Source organism: Marmota monax, unplaced genomic scaffold (assembly GCF_021218885.2).
Source record: "Marmota monax isolate L192 unplaced genomic scaffold, Marmota_monax_Labrador192_F-V1.1 WCK01_AAM20220418_F8-fsc00095, whole genome shotgun sequence".
Classification (NCBI taxonomy): Eukaryota; Metazoa; Chordata; class Mammalia; order Rodentia; family Sciuridae; genus Marmota; species Marmota monax.
In genome coordinates this window covers 2,584,923-2,606,823 of record NW_026695244.1, presented here as the reverse complement: position 1 = coordinate 2,606,823, position 21,901 = coordinate 2,584,923, and the positions used below count along the sequence as shown (strand labels likewise).

General features: G+C 34.4%; 1 protein-coding gene across 7 annotated transcripts in view; it reads left to right on the top strand.

Annotated features, from left to right (window-relative positions):
- Window positions 1–21,901, top strand: part of Raph1 (Ras association (RalGDS/AF-6) and pleckstrin homology domains 1) — a 115,034-nt gene that overhangs the window by 17,347 nt on the left and 75,786 nt on the right. For all 7 annotated transcript variants that reach the window (XM_046463046.2, XM_046463043.2, XM_046463042.2 and 4 more), the window contains exon 2: window positions 20,870–20,989. In XM_046463046.2, coding sequence (XP_046319002.1) covers window positions 20,870–20,989 — 120 coding nt within the window. The remainder of the gene's footprint in view (window positions 1–20,869; window positions 20,990–21,901) is intronic.

Here is a 21,901-nt window from a genome sequence, read left to right as displayed (position 1 = left end):
TAGTCTCTAATTTTTACTTTTACTTCCTTGGGGCGGGGTGGGGGGCGTGGAGATGGGTGTGGTCTTGCCAGTTCCTGGGCTGCCCTTGAGCCATCTTTCTCTTTATCTCTGGGCAAAGTCTTTAGCATTTCTTTAGTGGTGATAATGTCTTTTAACAATTGTAACTTCCTTAGCCCCAGTTTTATTCCCATCTTTTTTTTTTTTTTTAAGATTTATATAAAATAGAATGTATTTATTATATAATTTTTGATATAAATTGCATCCATAATTATATATCTATACACACACACATATATATCATATATACAATCTCTATACTATGTAAACCAGCATGTGACAATTACTTTTCAAGGGGTAGCAAAATTATTTGTTGCCAATATAATCTTTTTTTTTTTTTTTTTTTTTTTTTTTATTGTGGGTTGTTCAAAACATTACAAATTTCTTGCCATATCATATTCCACACTTTGATTCAAGTGGGTTATGAACTCCCACCTTCACCCCATACACAGATGGCAGAATCACATCAGTTACACATCCATTGATTTACATATTGCCATACTAGTGTCTGTTGTGCTCCGCTGCCTTTCCCATCCTCCACCCTCCCCCCTCCCCACCTCTCCCCTCCCCTCCCCACCTCTCTCTCTACCCCCTCCACTGTATAACCCTGAGGGTCAGTTTACAACAATCTAAAGCATTTCTAGCTTGCACTGCTACACATCTCAAAATTCTTCCCACCAATTCCAAAAAGCTCCAAAAAATTCTGAACCACGTGGTCATAGCAGCGACCCCACTTCTGGTACCAAATTCTATTTTAGTCAGCTATTTCATTGTTATGACTAGAAGATCTAACCAGAACAATTTTAGAGGAAGAAAAGTTTATTTAAGGGCTCACGGTTTTATGGGTCTCAGTCCATAGACAGCCAGCTCCATTCCTCAGGGCTCAGGGTAAGGCAGAACATTGTGGCAGAAGAGTGTGGCAGAGGAATACAGCTCACATCATTATCAGGAAGCAGAGAGATCTCTACTTGCCAAATAAAAATATGTATTCCAAAGCCATGCCCCCAATGCTCCATCTTCTCCAGCCACAACCCACTGGCCTTCAATTATCACTCAATTAATTCTACCAGGTGATTAATTCACTGATTAGATTAAGGTGCTTACAACTCAATCATTTCCCCTCTGAACCCTCTCACATTGTCTCACATGTGAGCTTGCTTTTGGGGACATCTCACATCCAAATCATAACAGCTTATCAGTTCTTTCTTTCATGAATCACACTTGTTGCATCTGAAATATCATCATCATACCCAATGTCATCTAGATTTTCTCCTTTGTTACCTTGTAGGAGTTTTATAGTTTTGTGTTTTACAATTAAATCTGTGATCCGTTTTGAGTTATTTTTTCTGAAATTGTAAGGTTTGTGTCTAGGGTTTTTGTTGTTGTTGTTGTTTTTTGGAGTATGGCTGACCATTTGTTTCATGGTCATCTGTTGAAAAGACCATTATTGCTTCATTGAATTTCCTTTGCTTTTCTGTCAACATCAATTGACTATATCCATGTGGGTCTATTTCTGGACTCATTCTGTTCCACTGATCTATTTGTCTATTTTTTTTTTTGCCAATACCACACTGTCTCAATTATAGTAGTTTTGTACTATCTCAACTTTGGGTAGTATCAGCCCTTCAACTTGTTCTTTAATTTCACATTAAGCTATTATGGGTCTTCTGCCATTCAGTCTAAACTTTAGAATCATTTTGTTGATCTTCATAAGGTAACTTACAGGGATTTTGATTGGGATTGCCTTGGCCCTATAAATCAAGTTGATAGGAACATCTTAACTTCTTGACAATATTGAGTTTTCTATTCACAAATAATATCTCACTCTCCATTTTTTTTTTTTTTTTAGTTCTTTGATTTCTTGAATCAGTTTTATCGTTTTCCTTATTTAGAAATTATACATATTTTGTTAGATGTATACCTATTTCAGTTTTGGGGGAGCTAATGTAAATAGTATTTTTTTAAAAATATTCTTTTTAATTGTTGATGGACCTTTATTTTATTCATTTATTTATATGTGGTGCTAAGAATTGAACCCAGGGCCTCACACATGTGAGGCAAGTGCTCTACCACTGAGCCATAACCCCATCCCTAGTATTATGTTTTAAATTTCAAATTTCATTAATTTGTTGCTGATATATAGGAAAATGATTGACTTTTGCATATTAACTTTATGTCCTGAAATCTTGAGGAGGGTTTTTTGGTGATTATTGGTGAATTTTCTACCTAGGTAATATGTCATCTGTGAATAGAGACAATTATATTTCTTTCTTTTTTGTTTTCAAACCATATGCTTTTATTTCCTTTTGTGTCTTACTTTATTAGCTGATACTTTCAGTATGATATTGAAAAAGAGCAAATAGGAGGGACATCTTGCCTTCTTCCTGATCTTTGTGAGAAAGCTTTAAGTTTCTAACCATTAGGTATGGCATTAGCTGAAGATTTTTTGTGCATAATTCTTTATCATGTTGAGGAATTACCCTCTACTTCTAACTTACTGACTTTTTTTTTTTTTTTAAATCTGAATGGGTGTTGGATTTTTGTCAAATGCTTTTTCTGCACGTAATATTTTATTTTCAGCCTGTTGGTGTGATGGATTTATTGATTGATTTTTTTTTCCAGATGTTGAGCCAACATTGTACATTGAGATAAATTATACTTGGTTATGGTTTATAATTATTTTTCTTCATTGTTGGATTGAACTTACTGATATTTTGTTGGGGATTTTTTGCATTTATGTTATGTTCATACTTACATATGTGAAATAAATTAAGTAATATTGGTTTGTAGTTGTCTTGTAATGACTGGTTTGGGGATTAGGATGACATTGACCACATAGAACCAGTTAGGAAGCATTTTCAGCTTCTATCTTGTGGAAGAATTATAATAATTCTATCTTGTAGAGAATTGTAATAATTTCTTCTCTAAATATTTGTGAGCATTCACTAGTGAACTCATCAGGGCTTTTTGCCTTCTGTTTTGGAAATTCATTTTATTATTTTTTTAGATTGTTTCTTTAATGAATATGTGTTTTTACATTTAACATGTATTATACACATTGTATAGTTTTTTTGGGTTTTGGTTTTGTGGTGGTGCTGGAAATTAAATCCTCTCTAATTCTAGTACTCTACCACTAAGCTATATCCCCAGCCTAGTTAAGTCTTATTTTTTGGTCCACTCTGACAACCTCTTGTTATTTAGTGGTTATATTTAAAATATTAAACTTCAAAATGATTATTAATATAATTGGATTAATATCTACTATGTTTGTTTCTGTTTGCTGTTTATGGCCCTTGTTCTTCATTCCTGTTTTTGTCTTACACTCACTCTTTTGTGGTTTAATTGAGCAGTTTAGATGATATCATTTTCTTTTTTTTTAATATTTATTTTTTAGAAGTAGTTTGACACAATACCTTTATTTAACTTATTTATTTAATTTTATGTGGTCCTGAGGATCGAACCCAGAGCCTCGAATGTGCTAGACTAGCGCTGAGCCACAATCCCAGACCCATTTTCTTTCTTAATATTTTTGTTTTTCTGTTTATTTCAGTGGTTGCCCTAGAGTTTGTAATACACATTTACAGATAATCCAAGTCCATAATCAAATAACACCATTTCAGGGGTGTAATGTGAATACCTTTTACAAGATAATTCTGATTCTTCACTCCTACCCCTTGTATCATTACTGTCATTCATTTCACTATATATAAGCATATATGTGATATATAAATACATACATAGTCAAATATATTATTGCTATTATTATTTTGAATTAACATCTGTTAGATGTTAATTCAAAATAATAAAATAAGAAAAATAAAAAAATTATATCTTTACATATCCATATTTGATGCTTCTTCTTTTTCCAGATTATAATGCCTTTCCTATATTGTGTTTCTTTTAATAAATTTCTTTTAATATTCCTTGCAAGGTAGGTCTATTGGCAGTGAATTCCCTCAATTATTACTTACCTGAGAAAGACTATTTTTCCTTCAGTTTTAGAGGATAATTTTGCAAGATGTAGAATTCTAAGTAGCTTTTTTTTTTTATTTCCTCAAAACTTGAAATAGTCCACTGCATTCTCTTCTTGCCTGCATGGTTTTCTGAGAAGTTGGATATAATTTTTTTCTTGGTTCCTAAATAGGCAAGGCCACAGAACTCTTCAGTATGTGAGTTTGGATTCTAACTCTGTGGTCTAATAACTCCAGCACCTCCGCTCTTATCAAGTAGTCTTTTCCTCTCCCCCACCCATCCCACTCTCACTCTTTCCCTCTCTCTTTTTACAGATTAAGAAAATGAGGACTGAGGATTTAAAGGATTTAATCAAAATTCTAGCTAGTTAGTGGCAGAATTAGAAGAATTTCAGGTCTTCTGACATTTTGTTTAGTCCTTTAGTCCTTGCCTAGACTAGAGGCTCTTGCAGGCTGTATCTTTTAAACTGACATTTTCAATGGTATCAGATAATGAATATTGGTTTTTACTCACTCACATTTAGAACATAAAAATGAAAGATTTACTTACTTGTGATTTGTAACCAGAATTTGTATTAAAATGTTAGGTGCTCTTTTTAGCATATATTATTTAAATAACCAACAAACTTGTTTCAAAGATTTCAGTGACTTTTAAAAACAATTAAAAAAAATTTTTTTAGTTTTAGGTGCACACAATATCTTTATTTTATCTCTATGTGGTGTTGAGGACCAAACCCAGTGCCTCGCGCATGCCAGGGGAGCTGGCTACCACTTGAGCCCCATCCCCAGCCCATTAAAGCAGTTTTTGAACGTTAATCTTAAACTATTTCCATAAGTGTCTGGTTACTGTCAGGAATAATGTTGAATCTCTGACTTCTACTGGATTAAATCACTAAAGCATGCAAAGTTTGAAGAACTGCTGAAAGTGGGATTTATTAGTAAAGTGATTTCTCCTCAATAAAAATGTTGAGTTTCTATTCACAATTCTGGTTCTTTTTAAAAAAATCTTTCTTAGAATAACAGTGGATTTTTTTTTAAATGTAGGAATTGGGAGTGGCTCTTTTGAGGAATGCTTACAGAAAGTTGACGGGGCAGAATAGGGAGACAGAATTCAAAAGAGATGGAGATGTAAAGAAGACTGCGAACAGGAGTAGGACATTTTGGAGTGAAACCTTGGATGAGGGGGGTGGGGAGGGGGCGGAATGAGACATGTGCTGATAAATTTTCTTTGAATTTGAATAGATTCTTTGCCTGAAGCTTGTTTTGAGTTGGGTTTCTGTCTGGTTTAGGAACCCTTATTGATAGGTTTGTTGTTTTTTTTTAAACCAGAGATTCATTATTCAAAAGCTATTAAATCATTTCTTAACATAATTATAGAAATACCATGAAAATATTCTTCTAAAGCTAAAGCACCTTATAGAATTTTCTCTGATTCTTCTAAATTAGTCTATCTGTAGGGAAATTAATTTTAAAAGTTTTTTAATTAGTATTTAATTAGAACCAGATATATTGGTCACTTTTTTAAACAAAAAGAAATGCACCTTTAGCTTTGAGTCATCTTAAATCAGATGTCATCTTAAATTGGAAATATCTGGGAGAAAAAATTTGGAATTCAGATAAAGAAAGAATACAGTTTTGTGGTAGTTACTCTGGGGCAAAAAAAAAAAAAATGGAGATCATATGGTCTCTCTCTTTCCATAGTAAACTAGTTAGGAGTAGCGATGAGGCAAGTGTACCAATAACCACTACATAATACAAAACTGATTGGCTATAAATGCCATAGAAAGGTTGAGAGTTCATGGAAGTGGTATCTAACTCTTGTTTTGTTTAAATAGCATAGAACTTTTTTTTAAAAAGTTGTTTTTTTATATTATATGTAGCACTCATCCTTTTAAAGTGTACATTTCAATGAGTTTTACAATATTCAGAAGGTCCGTAATAAACTTTTCTAAAAGTTCTTGTGTTTTTAGCTAAGGTATGCCCTCATATTTCCCAGGCTTCACCCTCCCTAATTAGTATCCATCTGGCAGGTATTTATATTGGCTGCCCAATTCCTGCAGACATTTGAGTTTGCACTCCATCTTGAGAGAGTTTTTCCTAGGTTCATTAACCATGGAAGCAAATACCTAGATTGTGTGCATGAATGCCAGAGTGTGGGGAATACTGGGTGCTATTCTGCAGAGCATCCTTTTCCCCACATCTGTCCCTTTTCTTGCTCTGTCCTGGCTCCTATAAGAATCATCACTGCCTCTGCCATCATCTTAGAAATGACTTTAGAAAGTCCAAACACTTTATGGTTTACAAATTCTTGCATGATCTGGCCCCTGCCTACCACTCTAGTCTAGTTACCTTTGACTCCTCTCTTCCCATCAAACTAATCTTTGTTTTTTTCCTTCTGGTCATTACCTATGTAATTACTTCTTGTCATTCTTATGTCAGCTTAAATTCACTACTCAGGAGCCTTTCAGTGTTCATCATACCTAAAGCAGTTACTTACTCCTATTACTTTCTACACAGCTTTAATTTAATTATACCACACTTGCCACCATTTGATTTTGTTGTTGTTGTTTATTTAATATTTTTCTCCTTTGTAATGTAAGTTCAAAGTTGGCAGGTTCCTACATATTCATAGTTATTTCCTAAGCTTTTAGAACATTGAGTGTTTGACACATAGTATGTGCTTAATACATATTTGATGAGTGAAAATGCTGCTCTGATTCATCGGCAGTATGATGCGACCTGTTTCTGTCTTCTTATTTTTGCCGTAAATCTCTGGTCTGTTGAGGCCTTTGCTATCTCTGGTTATCAGTATTTTTTGTGAGTTTGTTTCCTTTTACAATTGTTTACTGTCATTTTAATGAGATTTTGAGAGGTAGAAAAATGTGTTCTCTCTCTTGATGGTTGAGTTATTGTAGTCAGGTTAAAAACATGAACAGAGGCCAAGTTGGGAAACCATTGCTTATTTTTTTAAATTAATTAATTAATTAATTTTAATTAGGTATATATGACAGCAGAATGCATTTTGATTAATTGTACACAATTGCAGCACAACTTTTTATTTCTCTGGTTGTACACAGTGTCGCATTGCATCATATGTGCAGTCATACATATACCTAGGGTAATGATGTCCATCTCATTCCACCATCTTTCCTGCCCCCTTGCCCTCACTCTACCCATCCCTCCCCTTTACCCAAAGTTTCTTCATTTTTCCCATGCCCTCTTCCCCATTATGGATCAGCACCCACTTATCAGAATATTTGGCCGTTGTTTTTTGTGGGGGTTTGGCTTACTTCGCTTAGCATGATATTCCCCAACTCCATCCATTTACCTGAAAATGCCATAATTTTATTCTCTTTAATTCTGAATAATATTCCATTGTTTATATATACCACAGTTTCTTTATCCATCTATTGAAGGACATCTAGGTTCCTTCCACAGTTTAGCTATTGTGAATTGAGTTGCTATAAACATTGATGTGGCTGCATTACTATAATATGCTGATTTTGTCCTTTGGGTATGGACCTTGGAGTCAGATAGCTGCGTCAAATGATGGATCCATTCCAAGTTTTCTAAGGAATTTCCAAACTGCTTTCCAGATTTGTTGTACCAATTTGCAGTTCCACCAGCAATGCCTTTCCCCACACATCCTCACCACTTATTGTTATCTGTATTCTTCTGACTGCTGTGAGATGAAATCTTAGTTTTGGTTTACATTTCTCTAATTACTAGAGATGTTGAACATTTTTCATATATTTGTTGACAAAGGTGCCAAAAACATACATTGGAGAAAAAAATATCCCCTTCAACAAATGGTGCTGGGAGAATTGGAAATCTATATGCAGCAAAATGAAACTAAACCCCTCTCACTGTGCACAAAACTCAACTCAAAAGTGGATCAAGGACCTAGGAATTAGACCAGAGACCCTGCACCTAGTAGAGGAAAAAGTAGGCCCAAATCTTCATCATGTCGGATTAAGCCCTGACTTCCTTAACAAGACTCCTAAAACGCAAGAAATAAAATCAGGAATTAATAAATGGAATAGACTCAAACTAAAAAGCTTCTTCTCAGCAAAAGAAACAATCAATGTGGTGAAGAGAGAGCCTTCATTTTGGGAGCAAATTTTTTCCACACAAGGTCAGATAAAACACTAATCTCCAGGATATGTAAAGAACTCAAAAAACTTAACACCCAAAAAAAAAAGAGCACTTGCCTCGCATGCACAAGGCCCTGGGTTCAATCCCCAGCACCACAAAAAAACAAAACAACAACCCAATCAATAAATGAGCTAAGGATATGAACAGACACTTCTCAGAAGAAGACATACATTTGATCAACAAATATATGAAAAAATATTAAATATCCATGACTTATTTTTGAAGAATAAGGTTGAAATTCTAGGGTTTCAGACCCATGTTAGGGTCTGAAATCATTTGATAAAAGAATTCATACTTAGTTCAGAAAACTCAATTCAGAAAGTCAAAGGGAACTCATTTGGGTGTTTGAACAGAATCATGACATGAATAGTCTCTAGTCTGACAGTGATAGAAGTTGCTAGAGCAATCTGAGGGCTCTGTAGTGTAGATCTTAACCAAGTTAGTGATCATTTAATAAGTACAAAGGAAGGCATGAAATAAAAAAAAAAAAAAAAAAAAACAGTTGCATCTCCTGGCACACATGTTGCTTAATTGCTCTATGATGATTAGTTTTAACAGTGCAACTTTTATTTTGATGATCAGTTGATTATATAGGGGACGGTATTGAATCAGTAATGAGTTGTAAAATGTCTTTCCAAGGAACTTTATATTTATGAAATGAATGAAACAAAGTAGACACCCAAAAGCTTTATAAAGTGAGGGATATTTGATCAACTCTGGTACTATCCTCTGAATGATGGCAAGAGGTTAGGACATATATGTTAATGAATAATGTAACCTATCAGTGTTCTGCTCTTTTACTCCTTTTCTTATAGTAACAAAATTTAGAAAAGCAAAACATCTTCTAAAAAAACCCCATCTTGAAGTTTGTGTTTAGCTTATGCTTATTGGGTTGAATGCTACTAGCCTTTGATTTGGAACAGATTTCTTCCTGATCTACTTGTGACATTGATCAACTTTTTAAAATTACTTAAGTGTTTTCTTTTTTCATGTGAAGGTTAGAAATTACTCTTTATTCTGTGTGAGCTGTTGTTTTTCTAAGACACTAAATTTTATTTGCATTAAATGAAACTAATTTTTATGATGACCAGAATATGCTTAGAAAGTTAACTGAATAAGCCAGGACAATACACCTTAAGAAGGATAACCTGAGGATCGAGAGTTCAAAGCCCCCCTCTGCAACCGCAAGGTGCTGAGCACCTCAGGAAGACCCTATCTCTAAATAATAAATACAAAATAGGGCTAGGATGTGGTTCAGTGGTGGAATGCCCCTGAGTTCAATCCTTAGTATCCAAAAAATTAAAAAAAAAGAAAGAAAGAAAAATAACATGAATACATAATATAAAAACACATTGGAGAAATACACAATTATTTTTCAATATTCTTAGACTGTACTATATGTTTAATTTGGTTAAAATGTTTTATAGTCTGTTTTATTCTTTTCCATTTAGGTACTTTGGAATTTTAAATGATTTGTTAACTTAAATGATGTATTTTCTAACCAATCTTCAACTTCCTGAAGGCAGAGATTGCTTATCCTTTTCTTCTCTAAATTTCCCCTTCCCACTTTCTCCCTTATTTCAGTATAATTTCAAACATACAGAAAAGTTGTAGAAAGATTGCAAACAGTTTCAATATTTCTTTATTCAGGTTTACCTAATGTTTATATTTTACTACACACCCTGCACACATACACACACTTACCTTTTTCCCGAGTAATATGAGAATAATTTCCAGACATTATGCTCCTTTTCGACAAAATTTCTAGTATATCTAAGACCAAAGATATTCTTTCAGATAACTGTTGGAAATTGCCAAAATCAACACTATGATCTAATCCATTGTCCATAGTTAAATTTTGTCATTTATTCCAGCGTTATCCTTTATGCCTGTATATTTTCCTGGGTCCAGGATCCAGTCCAGGATTAAGCATTGCATTTAGTTTTCATGTTGAAGTTCCCTTAAATATGGAACATTCCCTCAGCTTTTTTGAAAGCTATACACCAATTACTTTGTAAAAAATGTCTTGATGATTTGATTCAGATAATACATTTTTGGCAGGGGTATTACAGAAAGATGCGTCCTCAAGGCATCATAACAGTAGTCATATGATGTTGGTTTGCCTCCTTATTGGTGATGTTGTGATCACTTGGTTAAAGTAGTGTCTTTCCAGTAATTTGTCTGGAGATATATTGAGAGTGTTTAAATAATCTCAGCAAATTTGCACCCACCAGTTTTAGTATCTTTTGATGATTCCTGCCTTGATTAAAAAAAAAAAAAAAAAAAAACTTAAAAGAATTACTTTTAAATCCTTAGCTACTATGACAGTGGTTGCAAAATGGTAATTTTTCTGTCATTTCATCTATATCAATTCTTAAGGAATTATTAGTTTGTTTCTGTCATAATTTATTTTGATACTTAACTTGTCCCAGATAGGCCTCTGGGATCCCCGTCAGGCTGGCCCCTGTCTCCATTTGACTATCATTAATTGAGTACTTTCTGGCACAAGATGTTATAGGGCTCATCTTATTTTTTCCCTTGCACCAATCCTTAAATCATTATTCCAAGCATCTCTGGTTCCTTTTTGTGCAGAGTGTATGTTTAGGAATCAAAAATGGGGAACTAAGTGTGATGATTGCTACTGGGGTATTATTGCTACTAGGACTTTATAGTGGGCAAACACACATACACATACATCTCTCTCTCTCTCTTTCTCTTTACCACCATCTGTTTGAAACCTTCAGTTTATACTGGTAACTAAAAATCTAATACAAATGATTCTTCATTTTTGTTTTTTCCAATTTAATTTTTTTAGTTGTTTCAGATAATGGTTTATGATATATTGTATAATAGGTAATTATAGGATTGAGTATTAGAACTTTTTAAATAGGAATGTTAGGAGTTTCTTGTAGAACATTGAACTAAGATTGGTTTTTCAACTACAGATAAGGATTTCTTGTTTGGTGTTTAAGAGATTAAAAATATCTCATTTTATGAAAATCTAGTGTAACTTAAGGAATGCTTATTCTCATGAAAATATGGTTCATCAAAGTGGACTCCTTTTCTAAGGGGTACATTTAAGTGCTTGATAAATAGAAAATTAAATTAACTATATTGCCTTCAATTTGACTTGCATCTCTTAGGCATTACACCTCAACTGTTAAAGTAGTTCTTTGTTTTTATGCTTCTTTATGTGATCTTTAATTATCTTACAGGTAATGTAAATAATAATGAAGAGAATTGTTATTTGTATCTTAGGTTGTCAGAAATAAAAGGGAAGGCGTAAAACTCTAAATCATCTCCCCTAGAACATGATTTCTTTTTCTTCTGAATGAGGAGGATATCATTGTGGTTTGGCCCAAGAATACTACACCATTCTACTTGTAGATTCGGTTCCATCTGGCAACTTTACAAAATTGCATTTCAGGTATCAGCTCACTCCTGGAGAACCAAGCAGTCCATGCAAATTCCCTAGTAGCCAGTTAACTCTGATGTTGCTCTGTGAAGCCTTTGAGCAACGTAGTGCTTTGCTTCTGTTTTAGTCCCTTAACACTTAGGAGAGCATGGCTTCCTTTGAATTTGCTTCATGCATAGCCACAGGAAAAAAATTTGGTTCCTGGAGAATTTGTAAATCGAAAAGTTTCTATGTTTACCATCCCTCCTGCAGTTAGTATTAATATTCTTTTAATTTATGGAGGTTTTTTTTGCTCTTCTTGGGTCCTGCACAGTGCTTGTCATACTGCTACTTATAGATGAAGTTTTGGTGGTGGTGGTGGTGGTAGTGGTGATTGTTTTGTTTTGGGACAGAGTCACTGTGTTATCCAGGCTGTTTTCAAACTCCTGGGCTTGTTACCATCCTCCTGTCTCAGTCTTGACTACAGATGCTCACCACCATGACCAGCTTGGCTTTTTTTTTTTTTTTTAAGTGTTGGACATGAAATAGAACTGGGAATTTTCTGTTGAGGGCCACTCAACCTGCAGAGGCAATTTCACTGGTGATGGATATACAAAAGCAACTTTCGATTTTTTAAAAAATTCGTCTGCTTTATAAATTAAGAACAGAAGAAATGATCTTAAAGTATAGGCACACAAAGGAATATGATCCTTAGGAAAATAATCCCATGTATGTGTAGAACACAAATATGAAAAGGAACATACTGGGAGATAGAAAATTTAAAATTTGGGTAAAATTAATTTTGAAGCTTCTTAAACTGTTAAATTTCCAGTTTCCATTTGGGCACTCTACAAATGATAGTACTTAGTGCACAGCAGAACTGAAGATCCTGTGCTAATATAGTTTTAGATGAAGAGAGAAGCAAATCAAACACATCAGGCATTGCCGCATTCTGATAAAGCAGTTAATAGTCTACCAACCCCAACAATTCTCAGTCCATTTTACATTGTATGTGTACTATTTCTCTCCTTTTCCTTCTTTGCTTTAACTTCCTTCCTCCTCCTCTTGATGGGTCCTCTTCCTCTTTGGTGCCTTACTAAATTTAACACAGTTTTTTTTTTTTTTTTCCATATTGTTTCTTTAATCTGATTTAGATTTCCTTCCTCTTGCTTTTAGTTTGCAAGAGTTATACTTTGCACAGTTGGGGGCACTTCTTAAACACGGAAATCTTCACAAACAGACCCTTTCTCTATTGTGTTTTTTCTTTTTTAAAAATCGTATTAGAGTAGTATAGGAGGTATTTAAATTTTTGTGAGGAAGATGATGAAACAACTGGAATTAAAGAACAAATTTTTGAATGAATAACTCAGACGAAGCATGTGACTATGGTGATAGAGAAGAAATAAATTTGGGACCCCACGGCTGCTTGATTTCTTTATGGTTTGAATATTACTCTTTATAGTTCTGCCCTTAACTTAATTGTGGTTACACAAAACTGCATTACTTATTATCTTATAAGCTTCCCAGTAATTGTAGCACAACACAGTTATTTATATTTCAGTTGTCAAACTTAGGTGAACATAAGCAGTACTGATGAGAGCTTGTTTAAAAATGTCCCATTTTCTTAACATCTTGAGCAGACCATTTAAAAACTGACTTTAAAGCTGGGCATGGTGGCACATGCCAATCCCAGCAATTCAGGAGGCTGAAGCTAGAAGATAGCAAGTTCAAGGCCAACTTGGGCAATTTAGTTAGATCATATCTCAAAGAAAGGGCTAGAGGTATAGTTCAGTGGTAAAGTACTTCTAAGTTCAATCCTCAGTAACACAAAAATAATTCCTTGCATGTATGATTTTGTCAAAATGAACCCACATACTATGTATAATTATAATGCTTTAATAAAAGAGGCAATATTAAGTGAAGGTTTTTTTTTTTTTTTTTTATCTCCTTTAACAGTGTTTCATCATTATTGATTTTCTTGTCTGTCCCCTACTAGATTATGTATAGCTTGAGGACAGAGGCCATCATGTTCATCTCTGTTCCTCCAAGTGCCTGGCACACATATAAGACATACCATAAATGTTAAATGAAATTGAAGCTTCTCATGCCTTTTTGGAACATTTGCGCCTGCTAGACTCAGAGAAATGCTCTAAAGGACAACTCTGCTCTCCTGAATCCTGAAAGTTTTCATGTGATTTTAATTATACTTATTTTTGTAAAAAAACAATTTAAAAAACATTAACAGACCAAAGAGTTGCGTAAATAAGTAAGATGTACTATATGCCATGAATTTTTCTTGCCACTTCATATGGATGTGACTTGTATATAAGTAGTATTTTAAAAAAATATTTTTAGTTGTAGATGGACACAGTACCTTTATTTTATTTATATGTGGTACTGAGGATCAAACCCAGTGCCTTACACATGGTAGGCAAGCACTCTATCACTGAGCTAGAGCCCCAGCTCATGTAAGTTGTATTTCCTCCTAGGATTTCAGTTTCCCTCTACCTAATATCAACAGTAGCTGTCTGATGGGCTTTCCTTTCTCTTAAAAACTCTTAAAAGGCAGTCACTTGCCCTCTGACTAAATACCTTTCTTCCCTTTCCCCCTTCATTTTCATGTTTAAGAATCCAGTTGCCTTCAGGGACAAAAAGGCTTGGCTTTCTTGGTCCAGTCTGACAGGTCCTGCCTTAGTTCTTCACTTTTTAAATGTTACTCTTCCCACTTTGTCTTATTTGAGAAGGTCTCATGACATTCTCACAAACACACTTTCTCCTTTGTTCTTTAGTTTGCGCTACTTAGAATACATTTAACCAGACTCTTAAGTCCTAATCTAAGCTCAGCTTTTAAAAATTTGTTCTAATCAGTTATACATGACAGCAGAATGCTCTTTGAATCATTATACACAAATGGAGCACAATTTTTCACTTCTCTGTACATGAAGTAGAGTATCACACCATTCGTGCAATCATATGTGTACCTATGGTAATGATGTCCATCTCATTCCACTATCTCTCTTACCCCTGTGTCCCCTCCCCTCCTAATCCTCCCTTTTGCCCAATCCAAAGCTCCTCCTCTCAACCCCCCCCCCCATTATATATTAGCATCCACTTATCAGAGAAAACATTTGGCTTTTGGGTTTTTGGTACTGTAAGCCCTGCTTTTTGATAAGGAATCTCCATTCCCTCCAAATGAGGAAATTGTATAGTAGACTAAAATATCTCCTGAAAGGAAGGTTATTAGAAAATAGACTCTAATACTTAACTTCATGGAAAATTTGACAGGAATAATATTTTTCATACTGAGTAATACTAAACAGTTTCCTTATGGGTAGTGGAGCCTACTGTATACATTACAAGTTTGAGCAGTTATTTACTGTTACTGTCAAAATGAAACCAATCAGTGTTGGCAATGGTAGACCACTCCACCATTATTTCTTTTTTTTAATTCCAGGACAGTAGTTGGTTTAAATATTAGTGACATCATTATTAGTTGTATTTTTTGATTTTCTACGATAAACATGGTTTTGAAATAATATTCAGGTGAAACTTCTCATTAAGTCAATCTTTGTCCTTCCTTACTGATATCTGCTGGGCATCTCCATGCTTATTTTCAGAACAAACCACCCTCTACTCACCTGCTGTTCACTAGTCTTGGTAAATTCTGTCACTATTCACTCAGTTGTTAAAACCAGAAATCAAGGAATTATCCTTGATTTCTCTCATCTGCTCTTCCCAGTGTAGACTCTTTGATCAAGGGACGTCTTTAATTAAGTTCCTTTATTACCAAAATATATCTTGAGTTTGGCTGCATACTTCGTTTTCAACTCGTAAAGAAATGATATACAATAGTTAAGAGCATGGGCCTGTCTACATTTGAGTTCTAGATGTGCAGCCACGGCTTTAGGCCAGCTTTGTAACTTTTCTGTTTGTTTCCTTAGTAAATGAGGTTAAATCTATCTACTTTGTGGTATTATTGTAAGGACTAAGTAAATTAATAAATATAAGCTATCAAATGAATAAATATGAAACACTTGGAAAGGTGCTTGGTCCGGATATACTTAATAAATACTAATTGCTTTCATCATCATCACCTTCATCTCCATTCAGTAGTTGAGGCCTTTATGAGATTTTTCACCTTTACCACTGCAATAGCTACTGGTCTAGGTTTCCCCCCTTAGAGTTTGTTCACCATAGAGCAGTTAGAATGCTCCTTTATAAAAAGCATTAATGCCCTGGATGCAATGACACATGTCTGTAATTCCAGCACCTCAGAGGCTGAGACAGGAGAATTGCAGATTTGAAGCCAGTGTCAGCAGCTCATAAAGCCCTAAGCAATCTAACAAGACCCTTTCTCTGAATAGAAAAGGACTGGGGCTGTAGCTCAGTGGTAAACTACCCTGGGTTCAATCCCTGATCCCCCCCTTCCCATAAATAAAAACTATTAATGCCATTTTTACCAAGACCCTGCTTGAATTTGGAATAAAGTAAGGAATTATACTTAGAGGTTTTTGTTTTTGTTTTTGTTTTTTTTACATATAGGTATTCTAATAATTTACTAGGCTTGCAAGGCTATAGGTGCTCTTTTACCTGTCTGTGTCTCTAACTTCAGATCCTACTTCCCATTCTTAAAATCACTGGGCTCCACCACAGAGTAGTCTCTCTTTCCTTTGAATATACCTGGCTTATTATTCCTCCTTTGGTCTTCTCATTACTATTTTTGCTGCCCTTCTTCTCCTAAATCTTCAGTAGCTGACTTCCCTTTATTCTTCATGTCAGTAGGATAAGGATCCATTAGGGAAATAACTTTACATGACTTGTGTCACCATTCTATTCTTAGTACCTAGAATAGTGCCTGGCATGTGGTAGCTGCTCAGTAAATGAATTAATAAAAATGAGATTTTTTTTTTAAAAGTGTACTCTTCTTAAATTTGTTTGTGTACATGATGGCCACTAAAAGCACAATAGAATAAGTCATACACTTGGGTTCAAATTCTCATACTGTCATGTAGTGCATGTGAATCTCAGGAAAAATTACCTAAGTTCTCTTAGCCTAATAGTCTTCATTTATAAATGAGTAGCAGTTGTCTTAGAGAGTTAGTGGGAGATTAAATGAGATGTTCTTGTGAAGAACAGCACTCTATTAATGTTGATTAATATATTACACACACACACACACACACACTGTGATTCTTCCATTCAGCAGATATTTAATGACACTGCTGTGAGCCAGGCACCATTCCAAACATTGTGGATACAGAATGAAACCAAAGCACTTCCTCTTATGGAGCTTTCCTTCTAGTGGGGGAAGAGAAATTATAAATGTGACAGATGGTGATAAGTGCTGTGAAGAAAATAAAAATCATACAAGGGACAGAAAGTAACAAGGATGAGGGTACTATTTTGATAGGATACTCTTGTAAGCAGTGAACAGAGTGAAGCAAGTCCACCAGCCATATAGATATCTGAAGGCAAGAGTTCCAGGCACTGCAAAGGTTGGAGGTTGGAGCAAGTCTGTTTATTCCAGTGCGCAATAAGTAGCACACTGTGCCTGCTAATGCAGGGGATGGTGGAAAGAGAGGGTGCTGAAGGTTAGGATCTCACAGCACTTTGTCCACCTGCCAGTGACTTTGGATTTTATTCTCACTTTAGTAAGTCTATATTTGGGGGAATAAACCTTCTCCTTTGTGGTAAGGTATTTTTACTCTTGGGGGAGGGACGTGGTTTCTGTCATGTATAATGGAGCAGGGAATTGAAGTGAGACTATAGTATATCCCCTAGAACCTAATCTAAAAATCATAGAGTGGTTTAGTAGGATTTGTTGTAGTATGCATTATAGTTTCTGTGGGCCTATTTGGATATCATTAAGGAAAGGCATAATGTTGTTATCCATCCATTTTTAAAAATCAAATGGTTTTGAAAAAAGACTTATTTTTTACCCTCTGAAAAAGCAGTTAACTGTTGGCTTATTTTCTAATGTCACTGTTTCTAGTAGGGTCATTATGTTTGGGAAAATTTAGATTTAGAATTGTGATTTAATTGGTGATTTGTAGCAATTACAGCTGATTCTTGAGATGGGTAGGATGTGGGTGTCAAGAAATTGGCAGGCAAGAATGAATTTCCTTACCAGATTTGCTGCTTGTAGACTGTGCAGAGGCTATAAAAAGACTTGGTGGGGATAGTAAATAGAAGATTCCGTGTTGGGGATGGGAGAGTAAGGATCATCTGCATCAGCTTCTGCAGAGTATTTTACAAGGCAAATTCTTTAAGAAATGTTGTAGGATCAAAATCTTCCCTAGCCCACCTTTCCTTTCCTTTTCCCATAGTGCTGGGGATCAAACACAGTGCCTTGTGTGTGGCAGGCAAACACTATTAGGACCTAACTTTTTCATAACAAAGTCTCTGAATAAGTTTCTCAAGTTATTTTTTGTAAAATAATTCATGTGTTGACAAAATTCAAAAAGGAACAGAACTAGGAATAATAACTATATGGTGACTGCAGTTACGTCAAAATTTCCACTTATTCTATGGCTCATTGTCGTTGTTCACTAGATATATTTTCTTCTATTTGACTATGTAGTAATCTAGATTTTTTAAAAAACAAAACTATAAGTGAAAATATTTAAAGGGATTTTGAAACTTCAACATTAGACTTGCATGTGTAGCCTGTAGTTCTGTTGGCTCCATAATAATCTAAACCATTCACATTCATTTTTAATTACTTTATATTTGCTTTATAAAAATGTTTTCCTATTGTTTTATTTTTCCCAGAATAGCCTTTTCCTTATCAGTAATTATAGTGTGTGGTCACAAAAGAAGTGTAGGCTTTAAACCTTTTTATGTTAAAAACAGGAACTCTCTGGTTAAATGAAATCTTGTGGGAACCCCATTTGTAAAGTGACTGAGATTGTAGGTGTTGTTACAACACAGGACCTGTGGTGCCATCCTAAGTTCTTCTCCAAGAACACCTAGAGCTCATTACCCTCTCTGATCTGCTTTCCACATTTGTAAAATAGGAATGATGGTACCTGTCATAATGTCTGATTCATGGAGGTCTATAACTAATGTTCTTTCCCTTCCTCCTTTTACTGTAACTTCCTCATGCTGTTAGTATGTTCATACACCACTTATTTTTCTGATTAAGGTCACCTGGATGGATATTCTATTGTGTGACCAGATTTTTTACAGTGGAGATATTGTCTCCAAAAATACTGTGCTTTATGTATTGTTGCCTAAAATATTCATTAAAGATTCTGAAGCTGCTGTCTCTGCCCTGAGTGACAGCATCATCTGTTTGGTGGCAGTACTGCAGACCCAGTTATTTTAAATGTACTTAGAAATATAAAATGTAATTAAGTACATAAATGCTATTATTTTCAAGCAGAATTCTTCCTAGAACGTTTTAGCTTCCTGGGTTATTTCAGTGTGTTTAGTGTTTGTTTGTTTTTGTTTTTAATTTAGCTGCAGATGTTCACAATATCTTTATTTTATTTATTTATTTTAATGTGGTAAGTGGGCTTAGAACTCAGAACCTCACACATGTTAGGCAAGTGGTCTATCACTAAGCTATAACTCAGCCCCAGTGTTTAGTTTTGAAGATTTTCCTAGGGAAAAAGAGGAAGTTGACTATTATTCTGTTGCTTGTTGACCCTCATTATGAAGACTGGTATTTCTATAGCTCTGTTCTCAAACTAGCAAATATTATTTGAGTAATTAAGTCATCTGGTTAGATGAGATTTTCTTTTCATTAACATTTTGTGTTTTTTATAGGTAGACCACTTAATGAGCTTTGATCTCAGGTTTCTATTGAGATTGGTTTTTAAATTATTCTCTAAGAAATAAAAATCTTAGAAATAATATTGTCACAAATGAATTATGAAAACCGAAATCTCCTTAAGAGCCAAATTTATGAATTAAAGAATTGGTAGATCTGGGGCTTAGGCTTTAGCTCAGTGGTAGAGCAGTTTGTCTCACGCATGTGAGGCACTGGGTTCGATCTTCAGCACCAGATAAAAAGAAATAAAGATACTGTGTTCATCTACAACTAAAAAATAATTTAAAGAATATGTTAAAAAAAAGAATTGGTAGATTCATCTTCCATTTTCCAGAGTGGAATGCCCTAATTTATATATAATTAGGGTGAAAGATTAAGAAGTAGGGATTATTAGTTTCTAATAAGGTTGTTGAGGAGCTGTGGCCCTTCCCAATCTTAGGCCTAAGGAATTTATTTGATCTGATTTTCAACATCTTTAGAACTACATCAATTTGTCTTAATTTTAAACATTTGAATTTTTCTGCAAATTTTATATAGTGAAATAAATTAAATATTCACTTTCATAAAACCTTATCAGGTAATTTTCATAAGGATCACAGAGGTTTTTTTTTTTTTTTTTTTGGTTTCTACTTTAGCAATGGAAGATACTCTCTTTCTTAAACTATATCCTAAAAATTTCATTGTGTATATATACCACATTTTCTTTATCCATTCATTTGTTGAAGGGTTTCTAGGTTGGTTCCATAGTTTGGCTATTGTGAATTGAGTGCTTTGATCATTGATGTGGCTGTGTCACTGTATTATGCTGATTTTAAGTCCTTTGGGTATAAACTGAGGAGTTGGATAGTTGGATAGCTGGGTCAAATGGTGGTTCTAGTCCAAGTTTTCTGAGTAATTGCCATATTGCTCTCCATAATGAGTTATTTTTCATTCATCCTCACCAACATTTATTGTTGCTTGTATTCTTGATAATTGCCATTCTGACTGGGTGGAGCTGGGGAATATCTTGCTAAGTGAAATAAGCCAATCCCCCAAAACAAAGGCTGAATATTTTCTCTGATATGCAGATGCTAATTCATAATAAGGGGGTGGCTAGAGAAAAATAGAGGTACTTTGAATTAGGCAGAGGGGAGTGGAGGGAGTGAAGGGGATATGGGAGTAGGAAGGATAGTCGAATGAATCAGACATTATTACCCTATATACCTATATGATTCCACAACTGCTGTGATTCTACATCATGTACAACCAGAAGAATGAAAAGTTATACTCCATTTATGTATGATCTGTTGGAGTGCATTCTGCTGTCATGTATAACTAATTAGAACAAATAAACAAATTCAAAAAAACATTAAAAATCCTAAAAATTTCAACACTGTCTCCATTAATGACTTCTAGTTTTTAAAAATAATATAATTTATGGTTTTGAAGTTTGATACCAGAGAGTTGTACTATATATCAGAGCACATACCACAAGTTACATTTATAACTTTTCATTCAACACAAATGTCTGTATTTCAGATGGAGCAGCTTTCAGATGAAGAAATTGACCATGGTGCTGAAGAAGACAGTGACAAGGAAGACCAGGACCTGGACAAAATGTTTGGAGCCTGGCTTGGGGAACTGGACAAACTCACTCAGGTTAGAAGTAGTACTTGAAAAACTGGTTGAGGATTTGAAGTTATCACTGCATGGTAAAAGTTTAATGTGCAGACATAAGGATATGAGTACAGGTTAAACTTTCTACAGCTAGAAAGGAAAAATGCCCAACACATTAACAAATGAATAAATAATAACTCCATAACACAAGGTAGTATCTCCTATGATTACTCTAAAGATTAAAAAAAAAAATTATGACAGCATCTGTTTAACTAGAGGAATTACCTAATACTTTTTCATGTGTTTAAGGTTGCTAATTTAAAATAAAAAGTTTCAAAGCCTAAAATTTAAAAGTTCAAATTTTAGCAAAATTCTATTTAATAAATTAGTAAATTTAAGTACATTTTACAGCATAATTTCCTTGCATGTCAGTATTTTCTATTACTTGTTTCTAGAATACTGACAAAATTCCATTTCATGGTGCATTTTAAAGAGTGGTTACCTTTTGTTTTATTGGATTATGGGTTTAAAAATAATAATAACCTTATTCTGTAATCTAACACAGGACACTTAAAAACAAAATGTTAGTTTTTACTGCCCTATGTAATACATTGTATTCAATATATGATGATGGTTTATTAAAATAAATTTAATTTTGTGGCAGTGATAAAATTAGAATAACATTTATCCTTAAGTGATATCTTTGGGAATACATAAGTATGAGGTTCTTTAGCTAATGGTACAGTACTCATTGGTACAGTAGAAACATAAAATATTAACTTATTTCTGTACTGTAGATCATTTTGAAAATCAGATGCCTGTGACCATGATTTGTTAATAATTGAAAGTTTGGGAGACTGTTCAATCCTACTAATGATTTTCTTGGGACATTCGCTTATCTTTTGATCAGAAGTAAGCCCCACCCATACTGCCTGGAATATTGTCTTTTTTTTT